Below are 21,430 nucleotides of genomic sequence, written 5' to 3' on the forward strand. Positions count from 1 at the left end.
TCATCTTCATCATAATAATTATTATTATTATGGAAGGTTCTATGATCATTCAACCAGGAGAGTTCCAGGGCAGGCTCGACCATTTCTTCCATCTCTCAAGTCCGATAGGCAACGCATACCCGCTTTATTGAAATAAGAACTTTCGATACCTGTCATAGAGACCAGTGATGCTGCGAGATAAACGTTGATAATTTAGTCTTACAATGAAAAGTAATTTAATGTAAAATATCCAGTACCAAATGTATGGTAAAAATGGCCTACGGTGATATGCATGCAATATATATATATATATATATATATATATATATATATTTATATATATATATTATATAGATATGGGATGATATAATATATATATATATATGATATATATATATATATATATAGTATACATATATACATATATATTATAATTAATCATAAGTTTATTTATTGAAATTGATAGCTTTCTGATCAGTGAAAATCAAGCAAAGAACCTTCACTTCATTACGAAACAAAAAAGTAAATAGTTTTTTTAAGGGAATCTTTCTTTCGTGGTGTTTCCTCTTCAGTGTGATATACGGGACCTTAAAAGAGAAGTGAAACGAAGCGTTCTATATTTTTTTCTTCTTGAACAGCCACGTGTTCTTGTATTTATTGGCTATTTTGGTTTATTTCCTTATGGTACAGTTTATTTACCCATTTTTACTTTTACAAGTTTAGAGCATTTTCAGAGTATTTTAATGCTATTTTACAACTTTTATATTACATTATGTTATCGATTTTTATTTTTGAGCTTGCCTGGCCTGGCTTGTTAAAAATTTTTGTTTTAGTTAGCTATTTAATTTTAACTTACTACATATATACATACATTTTATATATATTATATTGTATATATATATATGTATATAATTATGATATATAGATCTATTATGTATAGTGTGTGATGCGACCATTGTAATTTTTGTTAGGGCGAATGAATTAGATTATAATTTTCTATTTTGGTAGTGAAGTGGGAAAGAAGCCTGAATTATACGCATAAGAATCAATTGAAAGAAACAAATTAATAATGAATGGCATGTTGACCAGTGCAAGACCCACTTGGACTGGACTAATGTTCAACTCTTGAATTTGGCCTTGTATAATGCTATTCAGATAAGTCTTTCATAACTTGAGATAGTATGACGAGAAACAGATGGGAAGTGTATTCGGTGTGTGGTTTTAAGAAAATCTGGATAGGAGGGAAGTGTGAATTTTTTTTTTAAATTAAATGTCAATCAATTTGAAATTCGTATTCATTTGAAGAACACATAATTGCTATCTTTGCTTCTGCGTTCTTATTTCACACCTTTATTTTCCTTTTGTCATGGCCCAAGTCATTTAGAAATTACGAAGTCCCGTTTGCTTCGTCTTTTACGTTTATTTTTCTTTATTCTTCATATTTTATTTGACCATAGTTATATTCCTGTCCTTCCCAGCTTCAAAATGTCCATTTCTTACATCAGTCGATTCTTGCATCTCTCTCTCTCTCTCTCTCTCTCTCTCTCTCTCTCTCTCTCTCTCTCTCTCTCTCGTTTTTCCTCAACCCTGCCCCATCACACACATTTTCATTGGCTGTCGAAGTGATCGTAGGCGTCTTGTCACTTCAAGAATAAATTGCTCGTAATAAGTTTATCATGAGTGACGCTGATGGAGAAGGAAGGGATATTTCACAAGTCCCCCCTGCCGTTATTCCTCCTTTTCTGGCAAGCCGACAGCTCTCTCTCTCTCTCTCTCTCTCTCTCTCTCTCTCTCTCTCTCTCTCTCTCTCTCCACACACACCTAAATGGAGAGCTAACCATCTCTCTCTTTCTCATCCTTCTGAAATGGAAAGTAATATTCTCTCTGACTCTCATACACACACAAACAGTTGCTGAAATGGAAAACTAAACTCTCTCTCTCTCTCTCTCTCTCTCTCTCTCTCGACGGTAAACGTCATGTTCCCTCTACTCCCCCCCCCTTCTCTCTCTCTCTCTCTCTCTCTCTCTCTCTCTCTCTCTCTCTCTTTCTCCAGTCTGAGATGGGAATGCAATCTATATTGGCCGTGGCATAAGTTTAAGAAGTAAAGAATGTGCTATCTCTCTCTCTCTCTACTTGTTGAAATTTCTTCTTATCATAGTTGACAATCTTCGTTTGCCTTACATACTTTAGTCGATAGAAGTACTCTGTACGGGGCTCTTCAGAATTCTAAAGGTTGCTTCCTGGGTGGTTTTCCCTTTCTTGATATTCAGACTATTCCAGCTTACCTGTCAAGAGAGTGCTGAAAACTGCTTCAACGTGCCAAATTGAAATCTATCTCTGTCTCTCTCTCTAAGTCAAGTTCCAGTATTGGTTTCAATATTCATTTTTCTATCTAGTCATCTAGGAGTTTGTATGGTTATGAAGATATTCCCTGGGATTCCAAGGGTTGCTCCTCGGTAAGGGAAAAGTTCTAATAATGTAAGACAAAAAAAAAGTGTCATCAAAATATGATTAAAAGTGAGTTGGAATAAGAGGTTGAAGGTGGTAAGGGGGAGAGTGCGTAGAATTGATGTTCACAAATTGCACAAAATCTTCCCCCCTTTTCTCATCATACGGCTTGTACGCCGTGGTTTTATTCCCGGAGAACTGAATGTTGACAGTTTTCTGATAATGGACGCTAATGCTCCCTCGCGGTTTCCGTCTGAGAGAAATAAATTGAAAACGAACGGATGCCTACTGTAGCGCTATAGTCTGTTTTAGTCCTCGAATTAAGGAAGTGTTTCTCAGTAGAGAGAGAGAGAGAGAGAGAGAGAGAGAGAGAATGTCTTGTCAAATCAAAGTACTATAGTGGGTAGCATTTACTCTAAGGCTGTGTGGGAGCGAATATAAAAGCGCAGACTACGAGACCGAAGCGGAAACGAGGGATTAGAGCTCACACAAGATCAAGCAGTTCAAGGGAATGTTTTCGGTGCCTGAAGCCATGCAGGTGGTAACCAGAACCTCTTATTTGTTAGGGTTTTGGGGTGGGCCAATTAACCGCCGCCCACCGTTGGCATTTGCAAGAAGAACTCGGAAGAGAAGTCGGCAACGATGGGCCGAGAATGAGCAGAAGAAAGTCATGCTGTGCATCTTCTTTATTGGCGCAAATAATTCTCGTGAAATTTCAAGTCATCCCAAACTTATTCATGTGCTTTGAAGGCAGTGTTGTTGGTTGGAATTTCGACGGCTTTGTATATGTGTACAGGTTCATCTCTTCCTTAATTTCTCTCAAGCATTCATTGCAACGTCTTAATTTTTTTTTAAACCACCAAGCATTTCCTTACAGCATCTTTAGCATTAATCCTTCTTCCCCAACACTGCTTAGGGAAGCGCTGATGAAGACCACCTGTCCCCTGAATGAAGCCCTCATATTAATAGTCACCTGTTGTTTCTTTTTTGTGTAACTGTGCTTGCGTAAATATTTCTTTTCCAGCATGATTTAAGGAGAAATTTTTTCGTCGTAATGAGTTTAACCTGTGTTTTAGAGGGTCGTAATTGCATATTTAGGTTTAATAACCATAATTGCTTACAGCGGTGTTCTCGCGGACTTGTAATTCATCATTTGTAATCTTATTGTCTTTTTAGGAATTAAACAAAGAAGTCAAATTGTTAGAGTAATTGTAAGCCGAGCATATGCAAAGAAGTTATTAAAGAGGATTTTGCCCACACAAAATCTCGCAGTTTTCTCTTGTGACTTCATCTATTTGATAAACGGGAGAAATTGTTAAACCCTGTTCGTTTACATTTAATTTTCATTTGATTTTTTTCCTAATTTTTGCTGCTTGATTTAATTTGGGTCGCATTTACTATTATGCTTTGCCAGTTTAAAGTTTTCATCTCCTGCAACTGCAGTTTTTTCCTTTCTGTTTGAAGGTTTTATAATATTGATACCACAAAAACAAACTAACGGTATCAGTGACTTTAGTTGTAACTAGTTTAAGGAAACCAAACAATACAATGTCCTTTATTCTCAATAGAGTTTCGTGGCCCTAGTATGTAACAAATGCACAATAAACTTCCTCCCTTATATAGTGACAGCTTGCTTGTGATTATTGTCTTATTTTTTTTTTTACGGCATTTCGTTTTGCTCTAGTATTTTGGCCATTAGCAAATTTCCTTCTCTCTTTTCCCCTGACAGCCAGTAGGGGAAGCATTCCTTCTTAATAACTTTTATGTCAGCATCTGGTATCTTTGGGGAGCCGGAAGTGGTTTCAGTGTGTGGCCTTATCGAAAATGCCTAACCTCTCTTATCATAATGGTATGGTATCTGTAACTTACTCTCTGGAGTCTCTTGCATGCATTGTTGAACAGTGTCCTGACCTGTAAGCTAATTGTTCACTTTTAGTTTTGAAGTTTCAGTGGACTCTTATTTTGTAATTGTTCTGGAACAACAACATATATATATATATATATATATATATATATATATATATATATAATATGTCATGTGTGTTGTTGTGTGTGTATATATATATATATATATATATATATATATATATATATATATATATATATATATATATAAAGAAGACCCTAAGAAAGACCAAAGAGATGGCGTGATTGTTTATGGGAAGATATGTTTATGGGAAAGGTATTGACGAGAACGATGCCGCTGGAGGCAGAAAATCGATGCAGACGACTCATTCATAACGGCGACCCCATATCAAAAATGGGTTAAAGCTGGGAGGAAGTAGAAGAATTGTGTAAATGAACTTTTATCTTCATATAATGCTATCAGTGTCTTTCAAGAGCTTCTTACGTAACCATTGAGACAATTTTCAATGTGTGTGTGTATATATATATATATATATATATAGATATATATATATATATATATATATATATTGTAGGAAGCCCATTAAAACTTTCGGAGAGTACATTCTCTCCCTCTTTCAGAAAGAGGGAGGGAATGTACTCTCCGAAAGCTTAATAAAAAAAAAAACTTTCAATTTTTTCCCAAATTTTAGTGGGCCTCCTACAACATATTAGACACGGATACAGAGTTTAACTTTGCTATATATATATATATATATATATTATATATATATATTATATATATATATATATATGTGTGTGTGTGTGTGTGTGTGTATGTGTGTGTGTGTGTGTGTGTGTGTGTATTGAAGCTTTTCTCAATGATTACGTAAGAGGTCTGCTGCAGTACGCTGATAGAATTAAATTAGAAAAAAAAGAGACCGTGGTTAAGCGGATGACTTTTTCCTGAGGAATTGAGTCGGATTTAGACTTTGATCCCTTGCTAGTGGCCTCTGTTTCGAAAGGAATAACCCACTCAGGCTGTCCAGCGATAGCTGTTGCAATGTTGCTTGGTGTTGACTTCGTGTCAACCTGTCAACTTTTATTCAGATCTTGAAAAGCCAACGCGCCCATTATCTCTTGTCTCTCCTTTTAACTCTTCGCCCGTTTCGTCTTGAGCGCAGATATTAAAGCGCTCTTGGCATAATTGTGTTGGGCTCTTTCTGTGTCTTCGCGACTCATCACTCAATTGGGGCAATTATGGCTCTGCAAGGTCAGATTAATGGAGTTCTGTACTCACTGTACTTTTATGTACGAACTTGCATCTGTACACTTGTCTTGTGTGTATGTGTTTATGTTTACAGGTTTAATATATATATAAATTAGGATAAATAATAATATATATATAAATATATATTAGCCTTTTATATAAATAAATAAATATATATTAATATATATATATATATATTTATATATATATATATAATATATATATAGAGAGAGAGAGTAGGGAGAGAGAGAGAGAGAGAGAGAGAAGAGGAGAGAGGAAGAGAGAATGGCTAAGCAATGAAGTATTACATTTTAAACGCATTGCGATAATAAGCCTAGAAATCTCAAGTTCATAGCATTCGGCTTACTTCTTCCAAGGTCATATGATCTGTTAATACTTTTTGTATCTTGTTGGAATTTTATATGGCACGTCTTTTGTGCTTCACTTGGATGATGAAACTATTCTTAACTTTTTGCGGGTGTCCAATCAACATAATGTACATTAGGCACACTGTTTTTTATTTATTATCGTCCCATTATCATTTTTATTTTGATCTAGGAAATAATCACCTTTCTTCAGAGTTGATTACTGCCTATTAGCTGCGGTAATGCGGTCAGATCTGACCATTCATTTCCCTTGGCGATGAAGTTTAGGAACAAGTTAATTGGAGGAAGGGAAAAGTTAAGTGACTGGACTTTTATATAAGGAGAGCTCTGGACCACACTGGACGTTCCAGGAATCAGCCAGAGAGGGGAAAAGTGAGGAGGAGAAAAGGAGGCTCTGGAAGACCTCAAAAGAACACCAGTAGTCTTAGTCATTTCAGTGTAGTGTATCAGATTTGTCTCCTGGATGGAATTTCAGACGATGGAATTCCCACGCCCATTCTGCAACTGGATATCTGCAATGGCTGTGTCCGCTCTTGCCATTAGGGTGTCAAATGATTTTCGCCGTCCCTATTTGCATTTGTTTTCGTTGGGAGGAGGAGCGCTGTTGGTCGGTAGTGCGTCGGGCCTGGGAGAGAGAGAGAGAGTGTGTGTGTTTGTTTGTGTGTCTTACGAAGCGTCTGGGCGTTGTAATTCCGCGGTGGTATTGTGTACTTGGCGTGAGAAGTTTATTTCTTGAGTTTGAAAACGGGACAACTTTCTTACAGGTATGGCAGCCAAGTAATCCCCTAAATGAATTCTTCGATAATGAATATGTTCATGTCGGTAAAAGTTTTTGTAACGATGAGACTTACTGTGATGGACTTCATTTAAAACCTACCGTGCATAGTTGGTGGTAAATACCGACTATAGTAGATTCACATCAACCGTGCATTTGATGTCTAGACCAGTCCCTTACGACGCTCCTGATTGGCTGTTGATAAGCCAGTCACAGGGCTGTAAACTCTCAGTCTCTCGAGAGAGTTCACATAGGCAGGATCTATGTTCCACCTCTCCTGAGAGATAGGTCATTCAAACGTATACCTCAGGAGAGGTGGAACATAGATCCTATTTATGTGAACTCTCGAGAGAGACAGGGAGTTTCCAGCCCTGTGATTGGCTTATCAGCAGCCAATCAGGAGCGTCGTAAGGGACTGGCCTAGACATCAAATGCACGGTTGATGTGAATCTATTATAGTACAGGAGGCACGTGGTCGTTATCAGAACACGTCGGGAGGATAAGCCTCATGACTTAAACATTTCGAAGTTGTTTACGTATCGCCACTTTATCCGGAAATTGGCCAAATCGGGCCAAACGTTCGCATGCGGCCTTGCGGGCCATCCATTAAATCACGGGGGCTAAATCACAACCGCTATTAAGCAAATGGAATCCATTTAACAGTTGTTAAACACCTTTTGTGTGCGTCCTTTTGGTTTGCCTGGAAAGCCCTGTTCAAACCCGAGAGAGACTAATTATCGTGGGATTGTGTATGGGAAGGGAAGTGGCAAACGTTGTTTTGTGGGGGGGGGTTGCGGGGGGGGAGGGCGGGAGGTTCCATCCACCTGAGGTCGTTTATGCTGATTGAGTCATTACAGGAGAAGAATCCAGTCACAGCATTGTGGCGGGACATTGATTTCATGTTCACTCCTTGGTTGATTGGCTTAGGAACTCGTGACTTTTTTCGTCATTTTTTTTTTCTCTAGATGGCGATTGATTTAAGAAGTGACTTAGTTGAGTGACTGGCTCAAGAGTTTTTGATTCCGAGTCGGTGGAGGAGGGACACTTGAATTATCTATGAAATGGGGCTTGTATGTTGTGATATGCACGCTTTGTGATAAGTAAATAAACCGGATGTTGTGGTTATTACTATCAAAAGACTTCATTATAATTTATCGAAGGAGATAAGTTAAGTTATTAATTTCGGTGAATGCAGCAGAAATGACTATAAGAAATTGATGTTTTAAGTGATTATATTGTGAAATATTGGTTTCTAGACGATAAAGATAATAACTAAAAGGTCTTTGTTTTCTACAATAATAAACTTCCTAATGTGAAGTGCGATTTTTCAAGTAAGCCAAGCTGAAGACTTTGAGATTGATCTATCAACATTTAATTTGCCTGACTTGGCAATTACTTGGCAGTAAGTAATTTGTCTTGGTGACCTGGAAGTAGCATTAGAGGCTATATGTGTTTGTGGGGGCATCTGTGAATGATACTCCTGGGGTGCTGTGGTGTGCCCTCTGTGGTTTCCGTGGGGTTCACCTGGCTGCCCTTGGGTATGCATTTATCCGCAGGGCACGGAGAGCAGATCCTCCCCCTCCCACCGAATCGATTCCCTCCTCCCCCTTTAGGTAGAACGTTACCTCTTTCTCCCACATTATGGTCTGATCTTTTTCTTTTCTTTTTTTTCGTGTTGTGATTAACAGGAACTGCCTCTGATGAAGATAGTGATCAGGTTTATTGTGATGCACTTAAGCAGGTTAATTTGCTTTTGTGCTTTAATCCCATCAAGATAACTAAAGATAGTAAAGTGAGCCTGACGAAAATGATTTAAATCGAGCTTCGTATCTGAAACTGACCCAAGGCCGTTTTTGAATGGCTGTTTAATTTATAAATTTGTCAGTAGTTTTGTGTCAAGTGAAAATTAATTCACTGAGTATTTAACTCATGATATATTTTTAAACATTGAAGGCTAAGTAATTTAGCGCGTTTTTACATTTGCCTTTTTCTTCCTTTAATTAATTCATGTTCACACGGGCGTTATTGTATACTATCGCAATTGTTTATTCTTTAGTGTCGACAGACTGGTGTAAACTTGGAGCAGCACTGTAATACGAGTGATTAAAGTCTTCTGAAACTTATTATCAATCTGTGTACAGGACTTATTCTTAGCAACTGTAATTTCCTTCATTCTTCTAGCGTTTCCCTTGAGAATAACTGCAGAATCGCAACAGCAGGTATTTAAGAATTTCGTTTGCCTTCGCCATTTTGCTTATCTTTGTGTCTGTAAAAATCCAGCGGAAAGGAAATTGTCAACATTAAAGATGCCTGGGGGGGGAGGGGTGGCATTTGCATAAACGCCCTGAGAAAAGGTTTCTCTTGTTTCCGGCGGGAAGGATGCCGATGTGAGGTTGAAATAGGAGCCCCATTTGCAACCTCAATTTCTTTTAATGAGGTTAACGTACGACCCATTCGCAGCTTCTTTTCTCCCATTCTGTTTTTGCCCCTCCCTCTCTTGTTTCGGTCATTATCTTTTAACATCCTTTTGTTTCCGTCCTGGCCTTCCGTTTGTGGGAGTCGCAGGTGGGTTGTTGCCGTTTCCACCGCGAATTGAGTCATTAGCTCATTTGCCCCCATTGCTTTATGAGCCCTCGGTGGCGGGCGGCGATGACACCGCTGGCACACAACACGCCCTCCGTCTCGTCACCCCGGGTGAGGTCAGCTCAGGCGACGACGGTCGGGGCAACCAGTTCTTCGCCAATTCACAGTGTGATCAAGTGCCCTTGATTGATGATATGGTGTGCGTTTTGTGTACTTTTCGTTTTGACCTGATTCTTGTTTGGTTATGTGTCATGTTTTCTGGTACATAAGTAACTATTTATAACTGAATCACGAAAGGTTGGGACGTGATGTATATGAAAGTGAAACAATGGAGTATGCAGCAGCATACTCCATTGTTTCACTTTCCTTCGTGGCTTTTACGTTTAGGTAATTATTTATATACGTAGAAGGCTCTACATTTATCTTGCGAAGCTGTTGTAATAACAATATGACTCTTCAATATTGCATTCCGTATTGCATGTTATTTTTATTGTTTGCACCTATGTATATAGAAGGCTCTACATTTACATTGCGAAGCAGTTGTAATAACAATATTACTCTTGTGTATTGCGTGTTATTTTTATTGTTTGCATCTATTTATATAGAAGGCTCTACATTTACATTGCTCGAACAATTGTAATGACGAAACTACCTTTCTGTATTGCGTGCTATTTTTATTGTTTGCACATAGGTGCGAATTTCAGTTTTAACTTTTTTATTTAAGACATTTGATTATTAATTGTTGATAACTCATTCCTGTTCTTTCCAGGTGACCAAGTACCGAGTAGAGAGCTGTTCAGCCAAGACGAACTGTTCCTCGTGCTTGGGGGCACGTGATCCCTACTGTGGGTGGTGTTCCTTGGAGAAAAGGTAAGGACGAGAGCTCCGTCTCTTTTCAAGGCTTTGTATTGTGGTTTTTACTGATTGTCTACATTGTGCCTTGCGCAATATATATGTATATATGAATCTTTATCACCTCACCGTAATTCAAATACATAAATCGAGCTACAAATGTCCTTTAAGCTCCAATTCGCTCAACCTCGGAATTGATATATTTTCATTTATGTTAACCGAAGGGGAATTTTTTAGTTGGTAATAATTTCGCCCTCTAAAAAATTCCTATTTGGTTAACATATATGAAAATATATTAATTCCAAGATAGAGCGAATTGGATATTGAAGGACATTTGTAGCTCGATATATTATATGTGTATATGTATATTATATATATTTATATATAATATATATTATATCTATATATATCTATATATAAGTAATATATATCATTAATATATATATTATATAGATAGGATAGATAGATAGATAGATAGAATAGATAGATAGATCGATAGAAGAGATAGATCGATATAATATATTATTATATATATATATATATTATTAATTAATTTTAAAATATATATAAATATTTAAATATTTATATTTTATTATTTTGTTTATGTATTACCATACATACATACCTGTTAAATAGGATCTAGAATCAGACCCTTTCCCGTTAATTGAGAAAGCATTATGATACGGAACTGGATGAAATTGTCTATAATCCGTGGGCAATCGTAGCAGAAAGACTGATAGGAAATGGGTATATTATTCTGCTCGTTTCCTGCAGATGACCGGAAAGAGAATAGGGGAGATAAAGCCCTGGGATGGACCTTTATCAGGGTAGTTAGGGAGGGAGGGGAAGTAAAAGGTTTAAAGGGTGGTTGAGGAGAGGGTAAAGTGGACAGAGAGAGAGAGAGAGATGTGAATGTCATTAAGGTCATCTATTTTGTTATTTAGGTCTAGGTAGACATTGATGTATAGTCAGGTATATGGGTAGGACTGTAATAGACAGGGGTAGAACTGAGCAATTGTTGTGTTCTTATTTTGGGGACATCCCATTTAGCTTTAGCTGGTATATATTTGATACCTGAGAGAGAGAGAGAGAGAGAGAGAGAGAGAGAGAGAGAGACGGGGGGGGGGGGGGGGGGGAAAATTTAGATTTAATTTTGCAATAGTTTTCGAGTTTTAAAATTGTTTTAGATTTATTATGTTTCTATGATATTTTATATGAGCTAACAGCGTTTTGTAAACGGCAGGACCCAATGCAAGAAAAGTTCGTGAGCGCTTAAAAGCCTTCGTTACTCGCTCTGTTATTTGTCTTCCATTTAATATCGTATGAAATTACTTCGCAACATGGAAAACTCTCATTATGAGACAACGTTGCAGCTATAAGGGGTAGTATTTGCTTTCTATTATGTATTTTTATTTAAATTCTTCAAACATTGCGTTTATGGAGTTCTTTTAACTGTATATTTTCCCATGAGTTATAGTGAGTATTTTAATTTGGGTTTTGCCATTTTTGGAATTTTTGCTCTTGTCTTAATTAGGAGTTGGTTTTATGAGCCTTATGGAAATTCTCGTGAGCGTGGATCTAAACCGCTTAATGTCCGGGAACTACTCAGCGTTGCTTAATGGCCTACCAGGTTTGCTCTAATATGAGTCAAAGACCCGAATTTATGAAGATAATCTCTTTGTGAAAGCGGAATTCCGCAGAAGGGAATTTATTTAGCAACGCAACTAAACTTGTTTGAATTTACACAAGTTCGTCCTGCTTTATGGGCCAAGCTTGAATATTTAAGAAGTGGAGGGAGAGAAGATAGCGATTTCAAGGCATTAGCGTGGATATTAATTTAAAAACGACTTTAAATTTAATGTAGATATTGTTAGTAGCGACCATTGCTATTAGTCGTCAGTGAATGCTTTAGATTTTAAATTAAAATTGTGAAATTAATCACACGCACACACACGCACAGATAGATAGATAGATAGATAGATATATTTGTGTATGTAAGTATTTAAGCATGTATGCATCTATGCGTTTTTCATTTTTACACGGTTGACTTTTATTTTCACAAATATCAAGCCGTAAATATCTTTCAATATCGACTTCTATGTTACAAATATTTGTCGATGGATATATATATATATATATATATATATATATATATATATATATATATATATATATATATATATATATACGATTTACTAGTGTGTGTAAAACTAGACAGTGATAGAGTTTATGATTTATGTTGGCAGGCAGAGTTAAGTAGCATTTTTTTATTGCTTGCTTCGACCAGATAGTTCATGTAGAGTTGATCAGCTAATGAATTTAAAGAAGTTTTGCAGTTATGAGATTTGAAGACTTCCGTGCTCATGGGTACATGGATAGGCTGAGCGGTTTGAAGCTCTACGGAGTCCTCTCCGAAGGGTCAGACTCGCTTGCGAATTGATCTCCACTTAGAATACATGAGTTTCTTATATTCATGGGACCCTGAGAATTGTTGAGTCTTGTTGCATATATTCTTCTGTATATTTTATCATCTGTATATATTGCAGTTTGTTTCCTGAGCTCGTCCTCGTGTTTTCTTGGAATCCTTCGGGAACAGAACTCAAAGTTTCGAGTCTTATGTCAGGGAACTTTTGCTATTTGGAGCTGATTATCAGTATTATTTCAAAGTGAATTTGTCTAGAAGCTCTCGTAATGGAAGTCTTTATTGACTCAGTAATATCTTTCCCCGGTAGAGGGTGACTTTAGAGAAACCTAAACACCAGTCACTGCCACTTTCATCCTTTTACTGCTGAATTAGGGATGAAACACTATGTGCTGGAAATTTAACACAGTATCACATTTCCCTTCGGCCGTTTGGTTTTATTTAATTGGTTCGCGGAAAATTCATGGATTTATTTTCTTATTTTGATAATGCAGGATATGCTTACTGGATTTTTATTGAATACATTACTCGAAAACAATTACATTGATTTCTATTTTAATTTAGAATATAAAAATATTCTAAATTTAATTCTATCCTGAATGGTTTTTATTTGAAGTTTATCATTTTAGTTACTATTTTGTTACCACCGTGAATGAAAGCTGTTTTTTGTAAGTTTATTGTTTTTTATAATTGACTAAATTATAAGCCTGTGGGATGAGTCAAGACCTGATTACATGCCTTTCAACATTGAGACAAGTCGTTATTCAAGGTTATGAGACAAGTCGTTATTCAAGGTTATTCAAGAAGATGGAATAAAAAAAAAATTCCTGAGGCCAATTTGAAAATTCCCATGAAATTTCACCAACAGCCCGACTGTTTTGAGTCATGTGCCCTGGGCAGAAGTGAGATCCATTCATTCCCTTTTCCTTTGGGTTCTCAGCTTCTCTCTCTTTCGCTCCCCTTTATTGCCACCAGCGTCTCTGCTCTATGAAAGCCTCAAGTAATCTGACCGCATAACGAAGCTCTGCCATCTGTCATGATTAACCACACGGGAGTATGTTGTGAAGGCGCTAAGAAGGAGATTGTTTACACGTTTAGTAAGATGAGGAGTCGGGATTGTTATTAACGTCTCTCTCTCTCTCTTCTCTCTTCTCTCTCTCTCTCTCTCTCTCTCGCTTCTCTCTCCTCGTCTCTCTTCTCCTCGTCTCATCTCTCTGCCTTGCGGTTATCATACTATGATAGTCTCCTCCATTATCTATGATATTCCCCTGTCCTAATCATACTCTCGACATGGGTGCTTTCAAAATGACATTTATGGTGTTTCAGTTTCTTGATAATGATTCTCTCTCTCTCTCTCTCTCATTACACATCGATTCGTCTTTCGTTGCAAATTTAATTTTCCTCTGTGACAGTATGAATGGACGTGGCTTTTCTATATATGAATTGTGGTATACTGTTTTCATATGTTTTCCTACCTGCTTTTTCTTTAGATCAAGACGGTCGTCATGGAAGCCAGTCGTAGCGTACTTGACAGTGTCTTGTCTTGCAACCATGTTGGGTAATCTGGTGGGGTCGTGGATATTTTTTGTCCATGTTTTCGTTGCTTAGCCGGTGTTCGTTAATGGCTTGAAATATCCGCCGATTATTCCATATAAAGGATTTTACTTCGTCCTTTGTCAACGGTATGAAAGACGGAAACACGTGATTTTAACCTCCAGACAGTTAAAAGGTGTCAAGATACGGAGAAAAAGCGTTTGAAAAACTTCTCTCTTCCATATATTATCATTGTAGAAGTAAAGAATAGAGTTATACATTAAAAATATTTTACAGTGACAAGAGGAGTAAGCATGTGGTTGGGGAGAAATTTATCCTTTAATGCACTGATAAAAGACAGATAGACAGCGACGCGCGGTAATGCAGTATTAGTAATTTTAACAACTACGTTAAGAACTTTATATCAGTTTAAGAACTCCAATCCGGGCTAAATAAATCAAGCAGCTGTAGTCAAGACCTATCATCCAGTACTTTGTGGTTCGCCATTTTTTTTTTATATAGTCTCTCTCTCTCTCTCTCTCTCTCTCTCTCTCTCTCTCTCTCTCTCTCTCTCTCTCAGTGATGTGTTACCTTACACCTACTTGTTCTTCTACCACCATCTGCTCAGTTACGCGTCGTACGTGGGTCCCATCAAGGTTTGGTCGCTGCGAAGTGCTTACGCTTGGAATAGATACGTAGGTTCTTGGTCTTCGGTCCTTCTTGTCAGCCTCCCACCGCGGCCTCCGGCATTCTCAGTCAGAAACGGGAACACCTCTTGAACGTCTTTGATCCCTCGAGTTTCGATTAAGAAGCTACTGAGGGAACTCGACTTTTCCGCATCTCACATCGCAGTGAATATTATGGTTGGTATGGTATTAGCGTCCCACCTCGGTGGTCGCGGGTTCGATTCTCGGCCATTCCATTGAGGAGTGAGAGATGTGTATTTCTAGTGATAGAAGTTCACTCTCCACGTGGTTCGGAAGTCACTTAAAGCCGTTGGTCCCGTTGCTGAATAACCACTGGTTCCATGCAACGTAAAATCACCATTTAAACAAACAAAATTATGCTTTTGTGGATTATGTTAGTAAATTCATCTATGGGTACAAGGTACTTCATGCAGTCGTTGTATTGGCTAATAGACTAGCCAGCCCTTGTACTTGCAATGATTTCGGGTGGATTTCGTGCAAACATTGTGGTATAGAAGTAGCTATCGTCAAAATTGTTATCGTACAAGAATGGGTCAGGAAATTAGTTGCCCGGCGACTTGTTTCTTAAGAGCAAAGATGTTAGCTATCATTAGATTTCTATCGTAAAAAAATCAACATATCCTGTATTATGTTGCTTCTTTGGTCTTTGTTGTTATTTATAAATATAACTTACCTACTAGATTTATTTCCATTAAGATCGAAATTAAATTCTCTCTCTCTCTCTCTCTCTCTCTCTCTCTCTCTCTCTCTCTCTCTCTCTCTCTCTCATGTAAATTCCATTACAACATCATCGACGATTTCTTTATATACTTTTTGTTCTTTCAGTAACGTATAACTACGTATGATTTATTTATGCTTTAGCATCAAAGAGAAGTTTCACGTGTTCCTGCATGTGCACGTGCCTCCTTAGAGGAGTGTGTTTTAATATGTGTGTGTGTGTGTGTGTGTGTGTGCGTGCGTGCGCGCGTGCATTAGGTGCAGCCGGCGGCGGCCACAGTGCCTCAAGTGGGGAAAGGAATTCTTGGAAAGAGAAGAATGGTTGCCTCGGTGTTTTGTGACGATTTTTGAGATATTTTCGGCACTATTATTGCTTTTTTCCTCTCTCTCTCTCTCTCTCTCTCTCTCTCTCTCTCTCTCTCTCTCTCTCTCTCTCTCTCTCTCTCTCTGTATATTATTTTTTCCCTATTGACTCCCCTTGGAATACAGATGTTACCTGTCTCCTCCTCTTAAGTCGAGATGGCACTGCGCTGGAAGGTTGTGATGACAGTTTGTATTTTTATATATTTATATACTTTTGCCCAGATCGATTGGAACCCTTTTGTTATTATTATTCTGAATTGAAGAGCTGAAAGAAAATGTGCTGTACTTGAAAAAATATTGAGTATTTCCATTCGTATGATACTGAATTGAGGTAAACAAACACTACTGAAGAGTGTATTTACGATTGAAAAATCTTTTAAGATTTTCACCTAGTTTCAAATTGAGTAATTATAGAAATGTTACATTGGAACTTTTCATAGAAAAACGAACCTTGAACTTTCTGTTAATAGAAATTAATTTATTTCATGCTTATTGCAGATGCCAGAAGGATTTCGTATTGTATTCCTCATCTCGTTACTAAACATTATATACATATACTATATTATATACTTATATTTATATAATGTGTATATATACATTATATACATATAAGTATATAATGTGTATATATATATATATATATATATATATATACATATATCTATATTATATAGATATATGTATATCTATACGTATATCTAAACATTATAAACATATACTAATAATTAGTATATGTTTACAATGTTTAGATATACGTATAGATATTAACGTTTGTACATTTTCAGAATATTTGCATATATAATTTGTTTTGACGTTTGCAAAAGTAAAGCTGGCGTAGCACCCCCAAAATTGGAATCATTTGAAATTTTCAGAGCATTGAAAAAAAAGAAATTTTTGCAATAATTTCCGGGGTATAAAGCAGCGACTGGGATTAAAATTCCGAGAATTATCGACCAATCCATTTAATCTCGTATGTTGAAAGAGATTTTATGTTGTGGGGGGGTTGACTTAGAGAGGACGCAAAAGAATTCCTCTAGTGTGTAGTTCCAAGAGCAAGTCGGGCTTTGAAGCAGAATATTTGATCGAGTTTTTTCTTCTTTTTACGTCCTTTCTTTTTTTTTCGTTTTCGTTCAACAGCCGCATGTTAATTTATGCTCTTAGTATTTTCATGTTTGGTTGTTATTCCCGGAAGGAATATTCTTTGTCAGGTTCAGACTTTAATTGCCTTCTTTTATATGGTACTGAACTGGAATCATCTTCCATTGTAATTGTAATTTTTTTTGGGCGTGACTAATAGCTCCACACTTTGTGGCGAGTTCTGATGTATTATTGTTGATAATAATCCTCGTTTCAGTATACTGATCTTTAAGAACATTTGCCTAAGAGATAAACCTTAGTTTCTTTTACTGGTTAGGCGAGAGATCTTCTAATATACAAGCTTCATTTATATGCTTGTATTGGAACACTCTCTCTCTCTCTCTCTCTCTCTCTCTCTCTCTCTCTCTCTCTCTCTCTCTCTCTATCTTCGCCGCCACGTCTCATTCTAACAGCCTTTATATCCTCATTCCATTTTCTGTTTCTGGAAATTGGCGAATTCCCCTTAAAAGAAATCATTGTTTATTTTTGTTGCATCATCAGATCAAAAGAAAGTGAAGCGTACATAGTCTCTTTTCGGCATTGGAGGTAGAATAAAGTTTTCAGCTGATCCAACACGTTCAAGAAGAAGAGTAGTAGTAGGAAGGCCCAGCAAACTTCAAGATCAACTCTGCTTAGGAAGGAGGGCCGGACATGTTGAGATGCAATCAGGCGGGCGATTGAAAGAAAACCTTCCACCCCTTTCCTCTGGCCAGTTTACAAGGCCAGTACAAGTAAACAGACAAGCGTTCAGTGATGCCGACACTGACATAAACACCTTTGCATAAGCGTACACACACACTTGCTCACACGGATACATCACATGCACATACATGCGCTGATACGCGTACACGTTCTTTGAGACGCCATTACGAGTCCTGAACAAAATGCCAAGGCCTTATTCGGGCGTTAAGCATGAACACTGAATCTAATCATCACCTGTAGTGATGTTTCCTTTGAGAGTTAGCGGCTCCTGCCTGCTGTTATCGCAAGGGGAAAATGTTAGTGGCCTGAGAGAGAGAGAGAGAGAGAGAGAGAGAGAGAGAGAGAGAGAGAATGTTGTCAACATGCCCGTGTCCTTAGTGACATGTCGAAGTGGGAGGATCATCTTGACTCCCACAATGTTGCTTAAAGGGGAACTTGTGGGATAGGTCTGATCTTTTTGATTTTTTTGATTTTTACTTACTTACTTACTTACTTACTTACTTACGAGAGAGAGAGAGAGAGATAGAGAGAGAGTTAATTGTTGATGAGAACGAGATAGTTGTCGCAGTCCGTGAGGTGATAGGAAGATGTTTACTACGTAGAATAAGTACTGTTACTGTCTGTGAAGGAGTAGTGGGTTTGTGGGTTGGGGGTGGGGGGTGGGGGCGAGGGCGAGGGCGAGGGCGAGGGCGAGGGCGAGGTAGCAGAAATGGTAAGATATCGTACGTTGAAGTTGCGATGTTCTATTGCGACGTGTATACATGAATCGCTCTTTGGATATTTTTCTTGTTAAAAAACAACCGTTTTACAGCGAAACGTGGTGGCTTCGTAGTGAGAGAGAGAGAGAGAGAGAGAGAACGGCTGCTGGTCACCATGAAAGATATCGAGTGGATGTTGTTAGGTTGGCTCTGAGTGGGATGACCAATCGATATCTCGCCGTCAAAAGCTCTTGGCCTTCGGATGAGGTAGGAAGCAAGACAGAGAACACCAGCTCCTTCTCCTTGAAGATGGTTCTGGTTGATGAGAAATGGCGTTCGGAATTGCAAATGCGCGAAAGAAAAGGATAAGTGAGAAAATGGCACATCTCTTCTCTTGCTTCCTCTTTCCTTTATTCATGGAAGAAAACGAGATTCGAGGAGACTACACGAATGAAAGGTTTGCGTTAACATATTTAAGCAGTTGTTTCGGTTGAAGAAAATGAAAATAGAAATATTCTGTTTGTTATGTTACATTTATCAATTTTCAGATGCTTCATTGGTAATGTTCCCACAAACCTTTTTCCCGTCACTTTTCTCCTGTCGAAGTATTTTTGTATGTTTGTATAAAACTAAATCTTGAATTTCCTTATAAAATACTATTCGATTGTACAAAAGGATAGGGAATCAAGGGATTGATTCTCATAAAGCTCTTTCAGCTTAGACTCTATAGAGCTAGAGATGTTTCATTTCTGGATTGAAACCGTTGTGCCAAACTGGCATAAAATTGGTTATTAAAATGGTTTCTTCTTAATTGTAAAATCATTCACCTAAGATTTTAACGTGCACTTATTAGTTGTGCTTCGAAAGTACAGGATTTTATTCAGTAAATGTGGCGATGCAGCCGATTTTTGCATTTGGTAAGCTGAAGAGTTCGTGTACATTCCATGTTATATTTTCACAAAGATTAGATTTATATTATATATATGTATGTATCGTATATATATATATATATATATATATATATATATATATATATATATATATATATATATATATGAGTGTGTGCTTGTGCGTGAGTGTGTGCTTGTGTGTGTGTTTAAAATATACCTGGAATCATTATAAAATCTTCAAATCTTCACCGACATATATTTCCTCTATCAGAGCTTTGTATTTTTTATCCTCGTTACGCAATCTGGGCGACGACTTCCAAGTTCTGGAGGGTTCCATAATTTCCATCTAATGTCTTTCTGCTTCGGCTGCCTCGTGACGTATCGTCCTCTCCAGGATAGGTGCCGTTACAGGGATTTTTGAGTGTCCGTGGACGCTTCCTCCCATTTGTGGAATTTTTTGGAGGGAATTTTGTTTTTGTAACTTGATTTTTCTCTTGCTCTTGGCAGACCTTAGTTGGAATGGTTCACTAGTTTTGGGGTTTGTTTTTCAAGTTGTTTTTCACATTGTTGTGATCGTGACATTAAAAAGTATCAGAGGATATAAACAACTATAAAGGATTTGTTTATGTACATTCCTTGCGTTATGAACTTGATTGCAATATTTCAGTGAATTTGCATTTATATACTATATTCCTTTACTGAGACGGTTTTGGTTATAGTTTAAGTGAATATTATAGTTGTTTAAGTAAAGGTTATAGACTTTTTAAGTTGATTTATTTGGTACTTTTGTGTGTGTTTTTGTAACCTTGACGCCTAAGAAGTAGCATTAGGATATTTTTTCTTGAACCTAAGCCCCACAGGACTTAGGTTACTTCATCGCATTGTACAAGAAAGACCATAAAGAAAAAAATGTGACATAATGGAGGAACTTAGACAAGATGTGTGAGCGAAATAGGATTTGTTGGGATTTCCAGTCGAACGTTAAGGATTTAAGCCCGTAGGATTGAAGGATGATAAAATTTACATTTGAATGGGATGGCGCTGGAATTTTCAACAGCACGGAATGGATGACAGGGATTTATAGCAGAATGTGCGCAAGATCTGCATCGGAATGACACGGGATGAGGACGTTGGCTTGGCCATAGGAAGGTGATCAGATGGACCCGAGAGGGGAAAAGTGCTCTTTTGCCGGGGACCCTTCCCGGGGTGTGGTGGGAGGGGAAGGGCAGGTTGTGACAGCGCTGGCAGAGAAGGGGGGGAGGAGGAGGAGGAGGAGGAGGTGGTGGTGGTGGTGGTGGTGATGGAGGAAAAGGGAAAAATGGGGAGGGAGAAGTGGGAGGGGGGAAAGGCCGTTTTTAGTTCCTCGAGGAGCTTCCACTGCGAGAGGGACAAGAGCGTTTCTTCTAATCCAACGGCCGGGATGAGGTCTCCTATTCTTCTTGCGATTATGGTCTTAGAAGATCTGGTCAAATTGCGAGGCGAATGATGAAAAGCTCGTCGCTCTCCACAGAGGGAGAGAGAGAGACATATATGGGGTTATGGAGACGGAGAAAGACAGATTTTCCACGGGAATTGGGTGGATATGGCCAGATGACTGACCGGTCACGTGGACTTGACGGTACTGAGTGGAGTCGTCGTCGGTACCCGGTCGACGATGGTACAGGCCAGCTGTGTCATCGATATTGGAAGTTTATTCTAGTTTTCTTTGCGTGTTTTTGCTTTTGTTTATAATCTGCTTGGGGATTCGGAGTTCATTCAGTTGTATTATTGCCTATAGCCTAGTTTCTAGATCGTTTAGTATATTATAGGTGTGTGAGTAGGACGTTTTTTTAAAGTTTTCCAATAGAAGAGTTCATCATGTTAGGATTGCTTTAAAAAGCATTATCAGATGTATTCTGAATAATTATACTGGAAATAGACCTTTGTAGATATGAAAGCAAAATGGAATCCGCCCCCCCCCCCCAAAAAAAAAAAAAAAAGTGTATTGTAATTGGAACTAGGTTAAAGATCTTAGAAAACTTAAATTTAGTCTGCAAGACCAAAGAAAAAAAAAAGCACTCAATTGATGCTCCCTAATCCTATAATAATGGCCTGTAATTGGTTTCCCTGGAAGCCAACCACAC

General features: G+C 37.8%; 1 protein-coding gene across 1 annotated transcript in view; it reads left to right on the top strand.

Annotated features, from left to right (window-relative positions):
* LOC135218106 (plexin-B-like) overlaps positions 1-21,430 on the top strand; it is a 535,564-nt gene that overhangs the window by 349,730 nt on the left and 164,404 nt on the right. The window contains exon 5 of the mRNA XM_064254254.1: positions 10,056-10,156. Coding sequence (XP_064110324.1) covers positions 10,056-10,156 — 101 coding nt within the window. The remainder of the gene's footprint in view (positions 1-10,055; positions 10,157-21,430) is intronic.

This window comes from Macrobrachium nipponense, chromosome 19 (genome assembly GCF_015104395.2).
Source record: "Macrobrachium nipponense isolate FS-2020 chromosome 19, ASM1510439v2, whole genome shotgun sequence".
NCBI lineage: Eukaryota > Metazoa > Arthropoda > Malacostraca > Decapoda > Palaemonidae > Macrobrachium > Macrobrachium nipponense.